This window comes from Camelus ferus, chromosome X (genome assembly GCF_009834535.1).
Source record: "Camelus ferus isolate YT-003-E chromosome X, BCGSAC_Cfer_1.0, whole genome shotgun sequence".
NCBI classification, from domain to species: Eukaryota; Metazoa; Chordata; class Mammalia; order Artiodactyla; family Camelidae; genus Camelus; species Camelus ferus.
Genome location: NC_045732.1, coordinates 29,341,675 through 29,358,205, shown reverse-complemented (window position 1 = coordinate 29,358,205; position 16,531 = coordinate 29,341,675). Strand labels below are relative to the sequence as shown.

The following is a 16,531-nucleotide window of genomic DNA, read 5'->3' as shown; positions in this document are numbered from 1 at the left end:
TATCCTGGCTTTTTAAATGGCATAAATCCAATCAAAATGTTATTCAAGTTTAATGGGAACAAGATTCTTTTCTAGACTGTCTCAGAGACAATATCAAGTCCTATTTTTGTTGTAAAATAAATAAAATCAATTCAGAGGCCAGGTCTGATTTGCTAGAAGTGCTGTCATGTGATGCTAATGTCAGACCTCTATCTGGGTACACAGCTCCTCTTTCTACTCAATGGGAATGTGTTCTTCTTACCTAATAGCAATTAAAACCTTATTCTTTCCATGGAAAGAGTTACTGGTGGTAGTCTTGGAGAAAACATGGGAAGGGAAGGGAATTGGTGATGTCATACAAGGAGATAAGAAACTATTTTGACATTTAAAAAGTACAAAGATGAATTTGTAAAATTATAAACCAGTAAGCTTGGCGTTAGCAAACAATACAATTCTAGAAAATGCCATTAAAGTGATGAATAATGGGTACTTAGAAAAACACACTCCTGGGAGTCAGTATGATATCCTCAAACTCTGCCATGCCAAATTTACCTCATTTCCATTTTTGTTATGGCTACTTAAATGAGAAGACAGACTGTATTTTATGATTTTCACACCACATTTTTCAAGTTCTCTTTTGAGGATCTTGGGAACAAGATAAAGAACAGTGGGCTGGGTAGTAGGGTGAATTTGTAGCTGATAAAGACATTCAAAGAGTGTCAATTGGTAGATCAAAGTTAACTTGCAATAGAGTCTCTGTCCTTGGCCCTGTATCTTAAATATCCACGCCTTTGCACATGGTTATTTCTTCTTCGATCATGTTTCCTTTCATAATCTCAGCCCTCTACCTGAAGACCTCAGTTAGCCAATTTTATCCATGCATCACTACCCCTGTGAACCCTCCTTTGGCTGTATTCAGTGAGCACAGCTTTTCACCAGCACTTATCTAACTAAATTGTGATTGTTTGCTTATACATATGTCTCTTGTTCTAGTGTATGAATGCCAAGAAGATAAGGACCGCTTGGATCCATTTTGGTTTCTTTACTACCTAATATAACTGAGTCTGTAATAGGTGCTCAGTTATTAATGGAATGATTGTAGGTAATAGCTCTATTTATAAAATTTGAAATTGACCAAAGTTTTTAATACTTTACATGATAAATATATAAAACTTCTAATAGATTTAAATCAGTTAGAACATTTCTTATCACAAGATGACCTATGAAAGCATATTCAAGTAAGACATAACTCTCAAATTTAGACTCAGTAATCAATTTAAAAACATAGGAAGGAAGAGGCCTTATTAATACCAGGTTATGTTTAAAAATCCTTGGGTTTTTAGTAATCCACAAATTCAGTGTGAACAAAAGTTTGATGGCATTTATAACCAAAATGCTGCAACAGATGTAGATGGCATTAATAGGGAAAAAAGGGTCCTAAGCATCCCACTTACTCAGTTCTGGATATCACATTTTAAGTGGATCTTGTTTCTTCACAGTGTCACCAGAACAGCCAAGGGTCTATAGGCCGTATCATATAAGAATTACAAAACAGAAGTAAACACGGGTACTTAGCTTTAGCTTAGAGAGAAGTAGTGTTAAGGAAAATAACAACAGGGGGTCTGAAGTATTCAGAAGATTAGAAGAAATATGTTTTGTTGCATTTTGGTTGTTGTTTTTTGTTTGTTTTTTGTTTATTCTTTCTCATTTTATTTTTTCCTGTTTTACCCAGAGAACAGATTCAGCTGCATATGTAGAAGTTGCAAGAAAGCAAATTTTAACTAAATATTAAAGAAAATTTTGTGATTAAGCTATCAAAAAGCAGAATCTACTGCCTTAAAAAGCAGTAAACTCCTTATACAGTAGATATTCAGGGCTAAAAAATGACTGTCTCACCCTTAAAGGCAATTTCCATATTGGATGAGAGGATGTAATTCATTAACCTTTAAGGTCGCTTCTGAGTCTAATGTTTTGATGTTTTCAGAATTAATCAGAAGGGACTGACATCATGACCTGAATCTATCCTATATTTATATAAACATCCTGTGTAATGTAACTCATTTTCTGTCCAACTGTATACATTTTTTAATGTTAAATTTGATTTTAGGGTAAATTCTTTTAAAAAAAAACTTTAAAAATCAACTTTATTAAAGGATAATTTACACACAATAGACTGCATCCATTTAAAGTGTACAATTTACTATTTTTTGACAGATATATACCCATGAAACCACTGCTATAATCAAAGTACAAAACACTCTCATCCCTGAAAAACCTTCCTTGTGCTCCTTTGCAGGCCGTTCTTCCCTTCACCCCTGGCCCCAGGCAACCACTGATCTTATTTCTGTCACTGTAGATTCGATTGCATTTTTGAGTATTTTATGTAAGTGGAATTGTACGATATTTTTGTGTGGCTGGTTTCTTACACTCAGCATAGTGACTTTGAATATCAGTAGTTTGAAAATAAGTAGTTCATTTCCTTTCCATTGTGGAGTTCTTTCTATTGTATGGATATACCATATTTTATTTATCCATCCATCTCCTGGTAGACATTTGGGTTGTTTCCAGTTGGGGGATATTATGAATAAAGCTGCTAAAAACTGTATACTTGTTTTCTACCTAGACTTAGAAATCTTAATTTTGGGAAGCACACTATAAAAATAACGTCACAGGTTATGTGTGTATTTGTTTATTGTATTCAAGTATTATCTTAGTTAACAAGCAGCTAGTTGGCAAGTACCAAGACTAAACTGAGCACATACATCATCTGAGTTCTGTGAGAAAATCTTAGTTTCTCACCTTCTTTCCCAGTAGTAGATGAATACCAGCTATCTTTCACTATATGATAAACTACCCCAAAACTTAATGGCTAACACAGAGGCCAGCAAACTTTTCTCTAAAGGACCACATACTAAATATTTTACTACACATGGTCTCTGTTGCATATTCTTTTTTTTAACAACTCTTTAAAAATGTAAAAATCATACTTAGGTGGGAGGCTATAAAAACAGCCACAAGCCAGACTTGGTCTATGAGCCATAGTTTGTAGATCCCTTAACACAACAACAACTTACTTCGCTCACTATTTGATGGATGTCCTGGGCTATTTTGGTAGTCCAGACTAGCTACTACAGCAGCCTCCTCTTATCCATGGGGGATACGCTCCAAAACCTCCAGTGGATGCCTGAGACCATGGATAGTACCGAACCCTATGTATACTGTGTTTTTTCCCCATACATACATACCTATGATCAAGTGTAATTTATCAATTAGGCATAGTACAAGATTAACAATAATAATAAATTAGAACACTAATAACAATATTGTAATAAAAGTTACGAGTGTGGTGTCTTTCTCACTCTCTCTCAAAATATCTTATTGTACAAATTTAATGCCTTTTCCATCTTAACTAAGCACTTACCACACACTGGCCATAACTTTTGCAGTCTGAGGTGCAACAGTAAAACTAGCATGAATTTCTTTTTCCTTCTTCACAATTTAACAGTTAGAAGATTCATTCTTACCATAGATCTTAGCAATGTCAGCATATGGTTATTTTTTCATTCTCTATTAAGTCAAGAACTTTGACCTTTTCACTTAAAGGAAACACTTATGACTTCCCTTTGGCATATCCGAATTGCCAGCATCACTATTCTTGTGCTTTGGGGCCATTATTAAGTAAAATAAGGGTGACTTGAACACAAGCACCGCGATGTTGCGACAGTCGATCTGATAACAGAGAGGGCTACGAAGTGACTAACAAGCGGGATACACTGGACAAAGAGATCATCCTTGGCGGGACGTACAACATGAGATTTCATCACACTTCTGAGAGCGGTATGCAATTTAAAACTTATGAATTGTTTATTTCTGGAATTTTGCATTTAATATTTTCAGACCGCCGCTGACTGCGGGTGACTGAGATTGTGGAAAGCCGGAACGCACATAAGGGAGGGCTGCTGTCTTCTTTACTAGGCCCGCTTATTCATCTGTGTTCAGCTAGTGGCTGGATGAACTGTCATGACTAATTCACATGTCTGTTGGTTGACAGGTCCTTTAAGAACAGATGCCGCCAGGTCTGTGTGTCTCATCATCCAATAGGCTAGCCCAAGCTTCTTTACATAGAGACTTACCAAGTTTTTGTTCGTGTCATACTTGATATTGTCTCTTGGCCAAAGCAAGTCATGTCATAGGGTCATTCCAGATACAAGGGGTGGAGAAAGACTCCACCTTCTGATGGGAGGGGACAGAAAGTCACATTGCAAGATCTGGATACTAGGCAGGGGGCCAGAATTTGTATCCATTTTGCAGTATATAACAAGGTACTGGAGAAAAGTTACTAGCAAGTTCTCTTGTGGACTGAGAGGACTTTGATTTTCAGTGTATGTAAAATGAGATGTGCTATGATAATTCTTGCTTTGTGAGTAATCATTGCTGAGCTAGGCAGTTGGTTTGTAGCTTCACAGTCAATGGTGGAAATACAGTATCCATAGCCTAGTGATTTTAAAATATAAAAAATATGGATGACAAATATAGTTGATTAACCATTTACTGCTGAGAATTTAATGAATGCTGCTGCGATTAAATATTGAAGAATGATCATGACGTCCTTTCTGGTTACTCTCCTAGCTGGCCACTCTTTTAAAAAGAATTTTATTCTTCAAGCTGTTATTATTTTTACTCTTAATACGTGTCATATCTCCATAGCCATAAACTGTGTATGAAATATAATGTTGTACACATGAAACTTATATGATGTCATAAACCAATGTAACCACATAAAAAAATCTAAAAAGAAAAAAAAGTTCTTATAGTCATATAAGAATCTCTTTTTTTCTTTTTGTGGAAGTACAATCCTTGCCAGTCTTCATAAACACTTATTCAGATGAATTTCCCCAAGCACTTAATAGAATGAATTTGTAGGTATTAAATAGAATGAGGACCATTCAGCCCTAAAATGTCACCATTCTGTCAGACACACACTTGCCAATTTGTTGGCCTTCACCTGGGCATGCTAGCAAGGGCTTTAGATGAGGTCCCATTGCAGGATGACAGCAGAAGAATTATTTCTCAGTTTATATTTTGAAGCGTGCTTCTCAGACAGGCAACGTGCAGTTGTGTATAGTAGTGTGAGCTACTTGTTACTCCCCTTGACAATACTTTTAGCAGCAATGTTTTTCCTTCTGCAGTGTGACAGTGTCACCATGCCATTCAGAATAAAAAGAAAGGGCTGAGTGATTCTGAGTATACTTTCAAACAGCCATGCTTGGGAACGGCTGGCAGGGGAGACACTCCCTAAAACTTGAAGCATATTCTTAGCCCCTGCAGCGCCTCTGTGGCTCGAACTTCAGACTTGATGAACGCCTCCCTAGCTCATTCCCTCTCCTGAATCTTTTAATTTCCCTCCAGTGTCTCATAATGCTCCAGCCCTTACCGGGGAAGAAAACTTCAAACTCTCTGCTCTTAGCTTACTTCCAAATCTTAGTCTAGAGAAATTTTATTTAAGCATAATTGTCCGATAGGCATACAGTCCCTCCATTTCTCTATGCAGTAGAGGTTTCTAGCTTTCATCTTTTTTGTCCAATCCACGGTAAAAATTGCATTTTTATATACCATCCCAGTGCAAACACACACACACACACACACACACACACAAACTCGTATCTATATCTACAAATATCTATTTGTATAATGGAAAGAAGGGTTTCACAAAACATTGCTTATACTTACTAGAGAATTCATTTTCGTATTTTCTCTTCTTTTTCATTAAAAACAACTTTAGTGGTGACACACTATATAGATTTCATGACCTATTAATGGCTCATGACCTGCGATTTGGAAAAACACTGTACCATGTTTAGCCCTCCTGTTGGTCTGGCCATCAGAAAACTGCATTATTGGACCACTTTGCCTTGACCTCCATAAGATTGCATCATACCCCTAGCTTATGTTGAGGGACACTGTAAAGACAACTACTGAAGGTATCTTGTTGAAGACTGACATCATGCAGTGTCTCGCATCTGAAAATCCATGCAGTAATTTTATTTAGATCTAAGAGCAGGATTTAGATTTTGCTTTGTTTAAAAAATTGTGTTCTTTTCCCCTTATCAATAATCCAAGTAATGGAATTGATCATATTTCCTTTTATAGTTTTCTTTTTGTTTTTGGCCTCCAGGAAGCCCACAGTGAAATTATGTCCCCTTTAAAAAACTTTTTCTTGAAATCTATTGACAGGTCTTAATTAGTCTTAATTATACATAACAATTAATTTTTCACAGTTTGAACACACCCATTTAACCAGCATCCAGATCAAAAAAATAGAATATTACCAGCCCCCAGAAGCCCCCTTGTGCCCTCTTCTAATCATTACCCACCCTCTAAAGGTAGCCACTGTCTTGACTTTGAACACCATAAATTCATCTGGCCTGTTTTTGTACTTTATGTAAGTGGAATCATACAGCATGTACTCTCTTGTGCCTGGCTTTTTAAAACTTAGATTCATCCCTATTGTATGACGTTGTTCATTCTCATTGCTGTATAATATTCCATTGTGTAAATATGCTAAAATTTATAATCTACTGTTGATGGACATTTGGTATGAAGAATGATGCTATAAACATCCTAAAAGTGTCTTTTGGAGAATATATGTATACCTCCGTTTTGGAAATATATCAAGAAGTGGAATTTTCTGGGTCATAGGAAATGCATGTGTTCAGCTTTTGCACATTCTGCCAGTTTTCCAACGTGGTTGTACCAATTTACATTCCTATCAGCAAAGCATGAGCGTTCTATTTGTTCCACATCCTTCCCAACACTTTGTATTGTTGGTCTTCCTCATTCTGGTTGGTGTGCATAGCTAAATCTACTGGGTACATCAAGCCCTATGGCCTTCAAATCTGAGTTCTAATTTTTCCTCTCTTCATATTTTATTCTGTTTCCTTAATCCTGAATTTTATCTATTAATTTATGAAATTTATACATTCCTAGAAGTTGCCCTAGAACCTCTGTGGAACAGTATGAGGTATAAATGCATACATAGTATATACACAAATATGAATCCTTAGCTAATGGTGCTATTATCAAAAATCCTAGTCTTCCCTTTCTTCCAGTCCTTACCTCCAATTGGTTGAAAAGCAGCATTGATTCTGTCCTATAATCTGTCTTGAATTCAACTTTTCCACCAATTCCCAGGGCTACTTTCTTGGTTCAGGCCTTCATCCTCTCTTAACTATTGTTATAGTCTCCTTGGCATACATTCCCATTCTGATGCTTATTTCTTCCCACCCTAAGTTTAATTCTGTTTAAAAAGAAAAATATTCAAAAGTATAAGCGATGCCAATTTTTTCTTCTCTATCCACCATTTGAGAAGGGGCTTCTAAAGGATAAGAGTAATTCAAGCTATGAGGACCTAGATTTCCACATTAGAGACCTGATATTAACTCAAGAATGTACAAGATTTTCTAATGGAGACGGGGATATTTTTGCATATTAGCCTTCCGGAGATAGAAAACCCAATATTGGCCCAATACGTTTTTGAACTCCAAAAAATCATAATCTGATTTCATAGCACAGCAGTATGTTAACATTAAAAAGAAAATCTATGCCTTAGTAAATTATTAATGTGAGACATTAGCTCACAGAGTCAACTTAAAAAACTTGCTTCAGCTCTTCTTACACTAACAAAGACATGCATGGAACCTGGTGATTTAAGCCTAGTTTGCTCTTAATTGAAATGTATGTTCTCTAATCCTAAGAGGTCAAACTAACTACCTTTACCTTGCTTCTTTTTTCATGTCCCTGTTTGTGTATTTGTAATCTGTCTTATACTGTGCTGCATCACGTATGAGTTTATCTCCTCCCCTCCACTAGATTGTAAGCTCCTTCAGGTCAAGGCCATATTTGGGTCCCTCTGATAGAGGAACTTGATTACAGTGTTGAAATAGTAAAATATTTCCATCTCCATCCTCCAAACACTTCCCCGGTTTTACTGATAGTAATGAAAAATGAGAAGGGTTTGACTGATAAGCAAGACATATGTAAATGCTCCAGAAATACACCACGATTGCAGTCATTTAAAGAAATGCATTTGGTGAATATTTAATAGTGAAACAGTCTAGGTGTGGCACATAAAAAAGATTTCTTGGGAATTTTCGGATTAATTAAAATTCCTTGCATTCATATTTCCCTTTTATCTTCAAAAATGCCTTGACAAAAATAAACTAGAGCTAAAGTATAAGATTCAGCCTTTGCTAAGTCATTAGTTGCTTAGATCGGTTTTTAACCTCCATGTCTCCCTTTTTGGATTTTTGGTTCTGCAGGGAGTTTCTCCCACATCCTGGCTGTTCAAGGCCCGCACCAGGACTTCTCCATCAGGACGCAGGGAATCTTCCTCGCCCACTGTCCCCCAGAAAATCAGTATTCACTTGTTCGGTTACTACTCAAGGGTTCTGCTCTCTACCGCCTTTTAACGTGTGTGAATACTATTGATATTTTCACCCCAGCCCCAAAGAGTAATAGCAAATGGTGTAAACTTCACTCCTATATCAGGCTTGTGGTTAGTGATTTCTCTTGGAAAAAAATCTTATTTTACCCACTTGCTTCCATCTTAAATGTAAAAAACAAAAGAAAGATTCCCTTTGCAAATCACTAAAGAGAAAAGACAAACTCTTAGACCTCTCGTTTTCCCTCATACAACAGTCTAAAAATGGAAAGTTAGAGTAACTGTGCTGAATTTATTTTGTGCTGTGTTCCTAACAGACTTCCTGGACGTATTGGGTTTGCCTTTAAGGAATCATACCTGCACAACAGGCTACTTTGCATGAACATAGCATCCCCCAGCCTTCAAATCTCTTTCATAGCCATTATGTCCTTTGACCGACAGTCTGGACCCTCCTCCCCACCTCCCTGAGCAGTAGTATCCGAATTTTACAGACGAGTCAACAGAGCTCCAGGGGGGTTAAGTGACTGGTCTCCAAGGGTTAAATGACTGGCCTTTAAGGGCCAGAATTGGTCTGGAGCTCTGTCTTGCTTGCCTCAATGCCTCTGCCAGAATATACAGCTACGCTTGCAGAAGATTAAGAAGCTGCTTTTGATTCTGGTAGATTATCATCTCAAAGGGGCAAAAAAAAAAAAAAAACCTGGTGTCTTCATTCAGTAGCATTTGAATATTAAATTTTCCTTATCTGTTTCAACTTAGGAAGACTTCCTTGTTCGCTTAATTGACTGCTGATTCCTTTGTTTACTTTTTTCCAGTCTCAAGAACCAAGTCATAAGTATTAAAAATGGTTACATTAGCACTTAACTATTTTATGAAATTCGAGTATTTCAGAAAGGGGTAATTTAAGCAGGAATGTATGTAGAATTTTGCATTTTTAATTAAAAAGCCTCCGAATGAAATGAACCTCTGACAGTAACAGATGACTACTTCTAAAAGCTGCGTTACTATTTGATATATGTTCAGTATTTTCTTGTGGATAATAAGTTCTGTGACTTGTTTCAAGAAAGTGACAGGACTAAAACAATTAAAAAAGACAAAGCTGCTCTTTTATAATCATATGCTCATAAATAAAACTGGGTTGTGAATTATTTCCAGAGAAGCAATTGACAAAGTATAAGTAAATCACTCTAAGAACTAAAGCTGTCTTGCTTTTTTTAATGTTCAAAGCAAACCACTATCCTAGTCCAATGATGAATTTCCTTTGACAAATAAATATTTACAAAGTATGAAATATAGACTTTGTGTACTTCCTAAGGCCAAAGCATAGTGTTTAAATTAAAATTTAATATTTTTCTTCTCCTCAAATACACAAAAATAAGAACATAACTTAAAAATAATTCTCTTGCAGCAGACTGTCCATTAATCATCCTTTAGATAATATCGGCTTTGTGAATGTTCAGGTAGAAAGAAAAACTGTAGTTTCTAGATTGATCAAAAATCCGAGAGTATTTATGGATTTGAAGAAAACAATAAAATCTGGCAAAACAGAATTTTCTGTAACTCCCATTAAGTCAAGAAGGACGTATCTTTCAACTGCCTCCCACTTTCCTATAAAAAAAAGTCTTCATGTGGTAAAGAGCTTGATTGGGTAGATCAAAGGGTTAATTTACTTATGATTTGAGAAAAGACTGAGACTTCCCTTATTTTTTTTTAACTGTGGTGTGTGGGAGGAAGGTAGAAGGAGGCCCCAGAATGAATTCACTAATTGGGGTTTTCACCTGCTGTGAGTCTAATCGAATACAAAGCCTTATTTGTAGCTGAAGAGGAAGGCCGATTATGCAGAGTGTCAGAATTTCTGCCTAGTTTTGAAATTCCTGTTATTTGGCACCACCATTTGGGAAAGGCAGACAAATAATTACAGCTTTGAGCTGTTGTTAAGGTGGACCCGGAACGCTGTATTCAGATCTGCTTGAACCACCTTAACCAGTATCCATTTAGAGCAGGAGGTGGTGTGCTTCCTAGACCCGGGTAGCAGTATTGCTGGCAGGCTAATAGGTACGAGGAATTCTTCCCCGGAAAGCCACCGCCAGGCCTGTGAGGTTAATGAAGTGTGGCTTTATTGTAGTGAAGATGCTAAACTTCACGTCTTTTTAGATGTTCGGTTTGATATAGGTGGATCCGTGAAGCTTTGAAAAATCTTATTAAAAGAACACGGCATGAGAGTGAAGGCGCGTTCGACTTTATCTGGAACCTGTTTGGTGAAATCTCTGGTTTAGATGGTAGCTGGCTCAGAGAACTTTCCTCAGCCTGGCTCACTCTGCCTCCCTGCAGGGGAAGGGCCTGGAAAAATAGGCTTTTGTGTGGGTGTGAAGTGTTCCGTGTCTGAATGTATAGGCCTCTTCCTTTACTAGTTTAATGAGAACTGACTGGATATTCTTATATCCAGGAGATGTTGGTTTCAGATCGATCTGAAGGGATTGTTAGACATTTTAATTAGTACACCATGGTATTTGCCCCAACTATGACTCACCATCACTGTAAGCGTTTGGTAGACGACTGATTCACTGTTCATGGCTAATACTTGTACTAGGCAAAGAGAAACACGGAATCCTTGTGTGTTTACTGGATACCCAGACTTTGAAATTTTACTATAAAATATGTGTTATGCTTCAATGAAGCTATACCTATATTCCAAATGGACTTTTATAAAGTGATACAGGTTATACTTCAGATTGGTTAGGGAACAAAAGGCAGTTCAGATGGAGACTCTTGGAGCGAGAGGGAAGCGGGACCCTAGGGGGTGGGGAAGTCCCTCAGGGCCATCCCCAGGTAAGTGCCCGCTGCAAACCATTCCCTGTCCTTTCCTTTCCCTTGCTGCTCTTCCTTTTACACTGGTAAAATCAGGCTACCATTGAAAGCGCAAGCAGCCTAAAAGGAGAAGGATGTGTGTATGTGTGAGGCAGGAGCAGCCTGGCCTCTGTCCTTGACCCTTCACGCCCTCCATAGATGGGCTCCTTCAACGACGTGCCCTCCCACACCAGCATTTCAAATCGATAGCTCCAATCCAAACATCTTCCCTCTGAGTTCTAGACTTAGATTCCCAACTGCCTTTCACATCACACTGCCACCTTAAAGTCATCAGGCTCAGGACTGAATTTATCATCTGTCCCTTGACCCTCTTTTGCCTAAATGTGCCCCTCTTCTGAAATTCCTGGCTTTGTGAATATTACTTATTCAGTCTTGGGAGTCACCCTCAAATGGTAATCCTCAAGCTGCTGCATATTAGAATCACCTGGGGAGCCTTAACTGTCCCAGTGCCCAAGGCCAATTAAATCAGAATTTCAGGGTGGTGAGACCTAGGCATCCAATTTTTTCAGCGCTTCCCAGGTGATTCCAGTGGTGGCCAAGCTTGAGGCCTATTGCCGCAGGCCTTCCCTCTCTTTAATTCATACATCCAACCAGTCAAGACTCCTGTCATGTTTACGTGATTGCATTCTCCACTCTGCCAGCGCCACTGTTCAGCTCCTCACCATCCTGCAGTCACCTTGTATCTGGTGTCCTAAATCCAGACTCTTCTGATCCAGCCCCACGCCACTGCCCGAGTAATTTTTCTAAAAGACAGATCTGACAGAGCCACACTCATGCTTAAATTCCTTCTTTAAAGAGCTTCCCCGTACCTTTCAGGATACAGGTCAAACTCTGGAACATCACACTAGGTCCTTCTCCATTTGTCCGCCTCTCTGATCTTTATCTTGACGTTCTCTCCCAAAGATCAAGCAGAGCACAGAAGCTCTTAGAAAGAGTAAGCTGTTTCTGGCCTATTTACCTTCATTCCTGCTGTTAGCACCACTCATAATTATTGACTTGCCTTTACCCTTCAATAAGCCAGAAGCTCCTTTTGAGTTTACAGAGGAAGCTTCTAGAAATAACTATCTAGTTAACTAGACTAGTCTCCTTTTCAGCTCCAACAGGTGGAGTTTTCTTTCTCCTCCATTAGTGGTCCCCACTCAGCAATCAATCTAGTGCCCCAGAGAGTGGCTTTGACTAGGTGGGTCCCTGTTTGGTCACGGTCCTAGGAGCAATGGATGGAACATTCAAAAGTGGTACTTGAAGAGAGTGTGATGAAAAGGTTATTTACAAAAATCTGGGTAGTGTAGGGGAAGGAACAAGGGCAAGGGGAGAGAATGGTTTCAGGAACCTGGAGCATGCTGTGGGTGTAGAAATGACTGCCCAACAATACTTGTGGCTGGGAATAAAGAAACTCCGCCACTGCCAGGCTCGAGACCAACAGGAGAGAGCCTGGGGAATAAATACCCCAACATCTCTCTCCTCCTGTCCTTTCATCTCCTGCTTTTTGCCTTTCACCATTGCCTCTCATTGGCTGAAAGCAAAAGGGAGCCAAAGGGCAAGAGAGCCTGACTGATGCCATCCACAAAGATCCAACCTCCTGGGCCACAGACTGGAGTAGAGACAGGCAGAGAATAGAGCTGGAGGGGAGGATGGGCGAATATCCAGCACTGTCCCTTAGATCAGAGAGATCCTCATTTTTCTAAAGTACCTACAACATTTAAGTGGTTCAAAGACTGGAGTTTGGGGTATGGAAAAATTTATGAGGTTGCCTTCCTAGAACTTAGCCTATCTCGTCCCCTCCTTACCTCTATTTCTAGCACCTTTACTCTCCTCTGCTGTCAGCCAGCAGTGAGATCACTTATGAACACACGAGGAAAAAAAGACAGATCTTCCCCCACAGTAAAAGAAGCCACTTCTCCAGGGCAGCATAACAGAGTGGCTAAGAGCACGGGCCTTGAGGCCAGACTCCCTAGTTCCCGTCCTTGCTCTGCCACATTCTAGCTGTGGTGTTGGGGACAAGTAGCTCATGGTAGGTTTTAAAGGCAGAATTTCCACTTAAGTTTTTTCTGGTGGCAGAGCCCCATGCTCCTTTCAAGTCTGTGGTTCACATCAAAACAGTAATAATAATAGTAATAATAACAATAATGAGGAGGAGGAGAAGAGCTACTACAAACAAGCAATTAATGTGGTATCATACATGGCATCACTATATAATTTATATGTGAAATGAAGATATATAAATTATGTTCTTTTCTTAATGTCTTTCCCTAATAAGCAAACTTCAGTCTGACTGGAATTAACAGCAGAACACTTGCTATGATGCCCATGTCACTTCTTACCAATACCCTCAGTATTTAATTTCAAAAACAACATCAAGATTTGGGAACAGGCCTTCAAGTGCCTATAACTCCAGTCTAAAAAAGAACTTAAAAAAGTATTTTTGAGGATTGCCATCTGTCAAATTTAAGAAAAAAATTTGAATAGCGATTTCTTTTTTTCCATTCTTTTTTGTTTATTTGTTTGTTCCTAGTTGTTCTCTAGTTGGGCACTGAGAAAACAGACTTGAACATTTATGTTTTAGAGAAACATCAGAAGTCCTGAATCTCGAGCTGGTAGTTTTAAAATGTAAAACAAACAAACAAACAAACAAACAAACAAAAACAAGAAAGGACGAGAAGGACAATGTGTTCTATCACACTGGTGTTGCAAACCTTTAGTTGCTCGATTTCTAAGATTTACAAATGCCCCCATGCTGTGAGGTTTATATGTTTTTCATTGGAATAAACATAAACAGTATTTAAATGATTTGCTACATTGACACAGACATTATGTCACTGATTAACTGCAAAGACCACCACTTCCTCATCACAGAACACTAGTCTTTCTCCCCCAGTCAAAGATCCGGGCGGACCATGACTCTCCAGTTAGACCAGAGGACAGCCTAACCCAAAGCCTAGTGTGGCCCCGTCAGACCTTAAAAGCAGCTGCCTCCATAACTCATTGACTCAAAATGGCTAAAAGATAGCTCTAGTAAGTCTCAATTTATCAGGCAAAATGTCAGAAGTGCCCCCATTTGCTTTAAAATAGCAACACCAATCATACCTGCGTGCCCGTGTCTTTAGTGATAACGTTTACATTTGTATTTGGTTGGTCAAGGGTCGTGAAGAAACTTGGCACTCCCTTTCCTTTCGGTTCCTGTACTTTATTTTTGCCTATTTTGCCGTGCTGTAGCAGACGGTAAAGGGAGATTGATGTCTAGAGCCCTTTTGGCTCTAACATTCTCTGGGAAAAATAATGTTGAGGGGAAAAAAAAAAGAGAGACTATTTAAAAAGAAAAAGGGGAACAGGTTTCAAACTGTAAACTGAAGTGGAATGAATCAACCAGAACAGAGAGTGAAAAGAAAATGGTTGAAAGAAGATAAAAAGAAAGGCAGGCCAAGCAAATAAATGGACAAAAAGGGACAGTGAAACCACTAAGGCAGTTTATCTAATAATACCCTTTGAACACTAATCGAAGATATTGTGTGAAGGTTGTGAAAAATTCTTTTGTTAATGAAGGCTTTCTTTTCTTCGGAATATTTCCAAGCTTGTGAGAATTTTGCATAGTTAACGTGTGTTGTCATATTGCAAACTGTACCATTAGAAATATTTGAACTGTCCAGGCCCTGTAACTTTTCCAATAGATAGTTCCACTGAAAATGGTTTCCTTTCAGATTTCTCTAAAGAATACTAAAAGACCAAACCATGCCACACCATTGGTGGTTTTGTCTGTTTGTTTTTTAAGAGTCTTTACCAGTGGTTCTCACAGTTCAGTGTGCTCAGAGTTTCTGATTCAATAGCTCTGGGCCGGGGCCTGGGAATTTTCATTTCTACAAAGTTCCCAAGCAATGCCGTTACTGCTGGTACCAGGACTACACAATGAGAACCACTGCCACCTACAAATACAAGTACAAATGCTTCTCTAAAAGTCCATTTAGCCCAGAATGAGTGGAACCTGAATTTCACGACCTTACACCCTCACCACTTTAATCTTCAACTGAGAGCAGGTGGAAAGAGGGGCGAGGGAAGAATGATGCTTGTGATTTTTCTCCTTAATTCTCTAAAAAGAAAACTCAGAGCCCACACACTTAATTATCTGCGATGAGGTCATTTGCACCTAGGTCATTTATTGAGTCAACAAGTAGTCTTGCTGCAGGTTTTCAGGGGGTGCTGGCAGGGTGGAGTGTGGCTTCCAGGTTCCCGGGACTACCTTAAATCCCCTCCGCCGTCTTTCTTTCTTTTTCTTTTCTCTCTCCTTTCCGTTTTGAAAGCCCCGACCGCCCCGGGTCTCGGGGTGTCCGCGTTCCCTGGGCGCGAGGTGGGGGCGGAGCCCGGCCTGGCCCCGCCCCGTCTGCCCGCAGCGCCCCCTCCCTGCACGCCCGCACGCCCGCCCGCCCGCCAGCCCGTCCGTCCGCTAGCCCGCGCCGGCTCCTCCGCAGTGCTTTCGGCTGCGAGCCTGGGCGGCGGCGGCGGCGACGCTCGACTTTCGGGGAGCCCGGCGGCTCTGGGAAGCTCACTCCTCCGCTCGCGCCCTCATCCGACCGCGGATCCCTAGCAGCCATGAGGGAACAGCTCAAAGGGTAAGTGCAACGCGGCGCCCCGGTATCGCCGCAATCCGTTGCACTTGTGGCGCGAGCAGGGTGCGAGCCGAGGCGGCCAAAACTTGGACCCGCGCGGCGGCTGGACCCCGGGCGCAGGGCGGCCAGGCGTCGAGGAACCTCCCCCGCAGGTCCCCGGGGCGCCACTGCAGGTGCGCCCCCGGGGCTTCCCCTGGGCGCCCGGCTCGCCGGGAGCCCCTTCCCCCGGCTGTGGGACGGGCTCGGAGAGAAAAAGCTGATTTCTCGCCGTACCCTGAGGGGACAGCGCGTTCCCCACGCCGGGATTAGGGCCGCAGGAGCTTTTTGCTCCATTCCGGGCTGTCTGTGTGGACAGGAGCTAGACAGGCTGTTCCTAAATCGTCTCCCCACCTCGCAGAAGGAAGGAGCGCGGGCGGCTTTACCTTCTATTGCACTGCGAGTGCCAAAAGGTCAACTTTCTGCCTGATTTCTTCCGAGGATTCCAACTGACATTTCCCTCGCTACATTTTCTACTGTGTTCGTCCCATGCCCCAAGACTGGCAGAAATCAGGAAAGAAAGAAAAAGCAATTAAAACCCAGAAGTCAAGGATTAGACATAGAGGATTGACGGTGCTTTTTTTCTTTGCCCTCTGGGGTTGAGTGTGGAGTC

At 40.3% G+C, this 16,531-nt stretch overlaps 1 protein-coding gene across 3 annotated transcripts in view; it reads left to right on the top strand.

Moving 5' to 3' along the window:
* Positions 1 to 16,531, top strand: part of LOC102520808 (dystrophin) — a 387,492-nt gene that overhangs the window by 292,220 nt on the left and 78,741 nt on the right. The window contains exon 1 of one of the 3 annotated variants that reach the window (XM_032475801.1): positions 15,728 to 15,885. The exons of the other annotated variants lie outside the window; for them this stretch is intronic. Within the exon in view, the coding sequence (XP_032331692.1) occupies positions 15,866 to 15,885 (20 nt within the window). The 5' untranslated portion in view covers positions 15,728 to 15,865. Of the gene's footprint in view, positions 1 to 15,727; positions 15,886 to 16,531 lie in introns of those variants that run through there. 3 annotated transcript variants of the gene reach the window in all.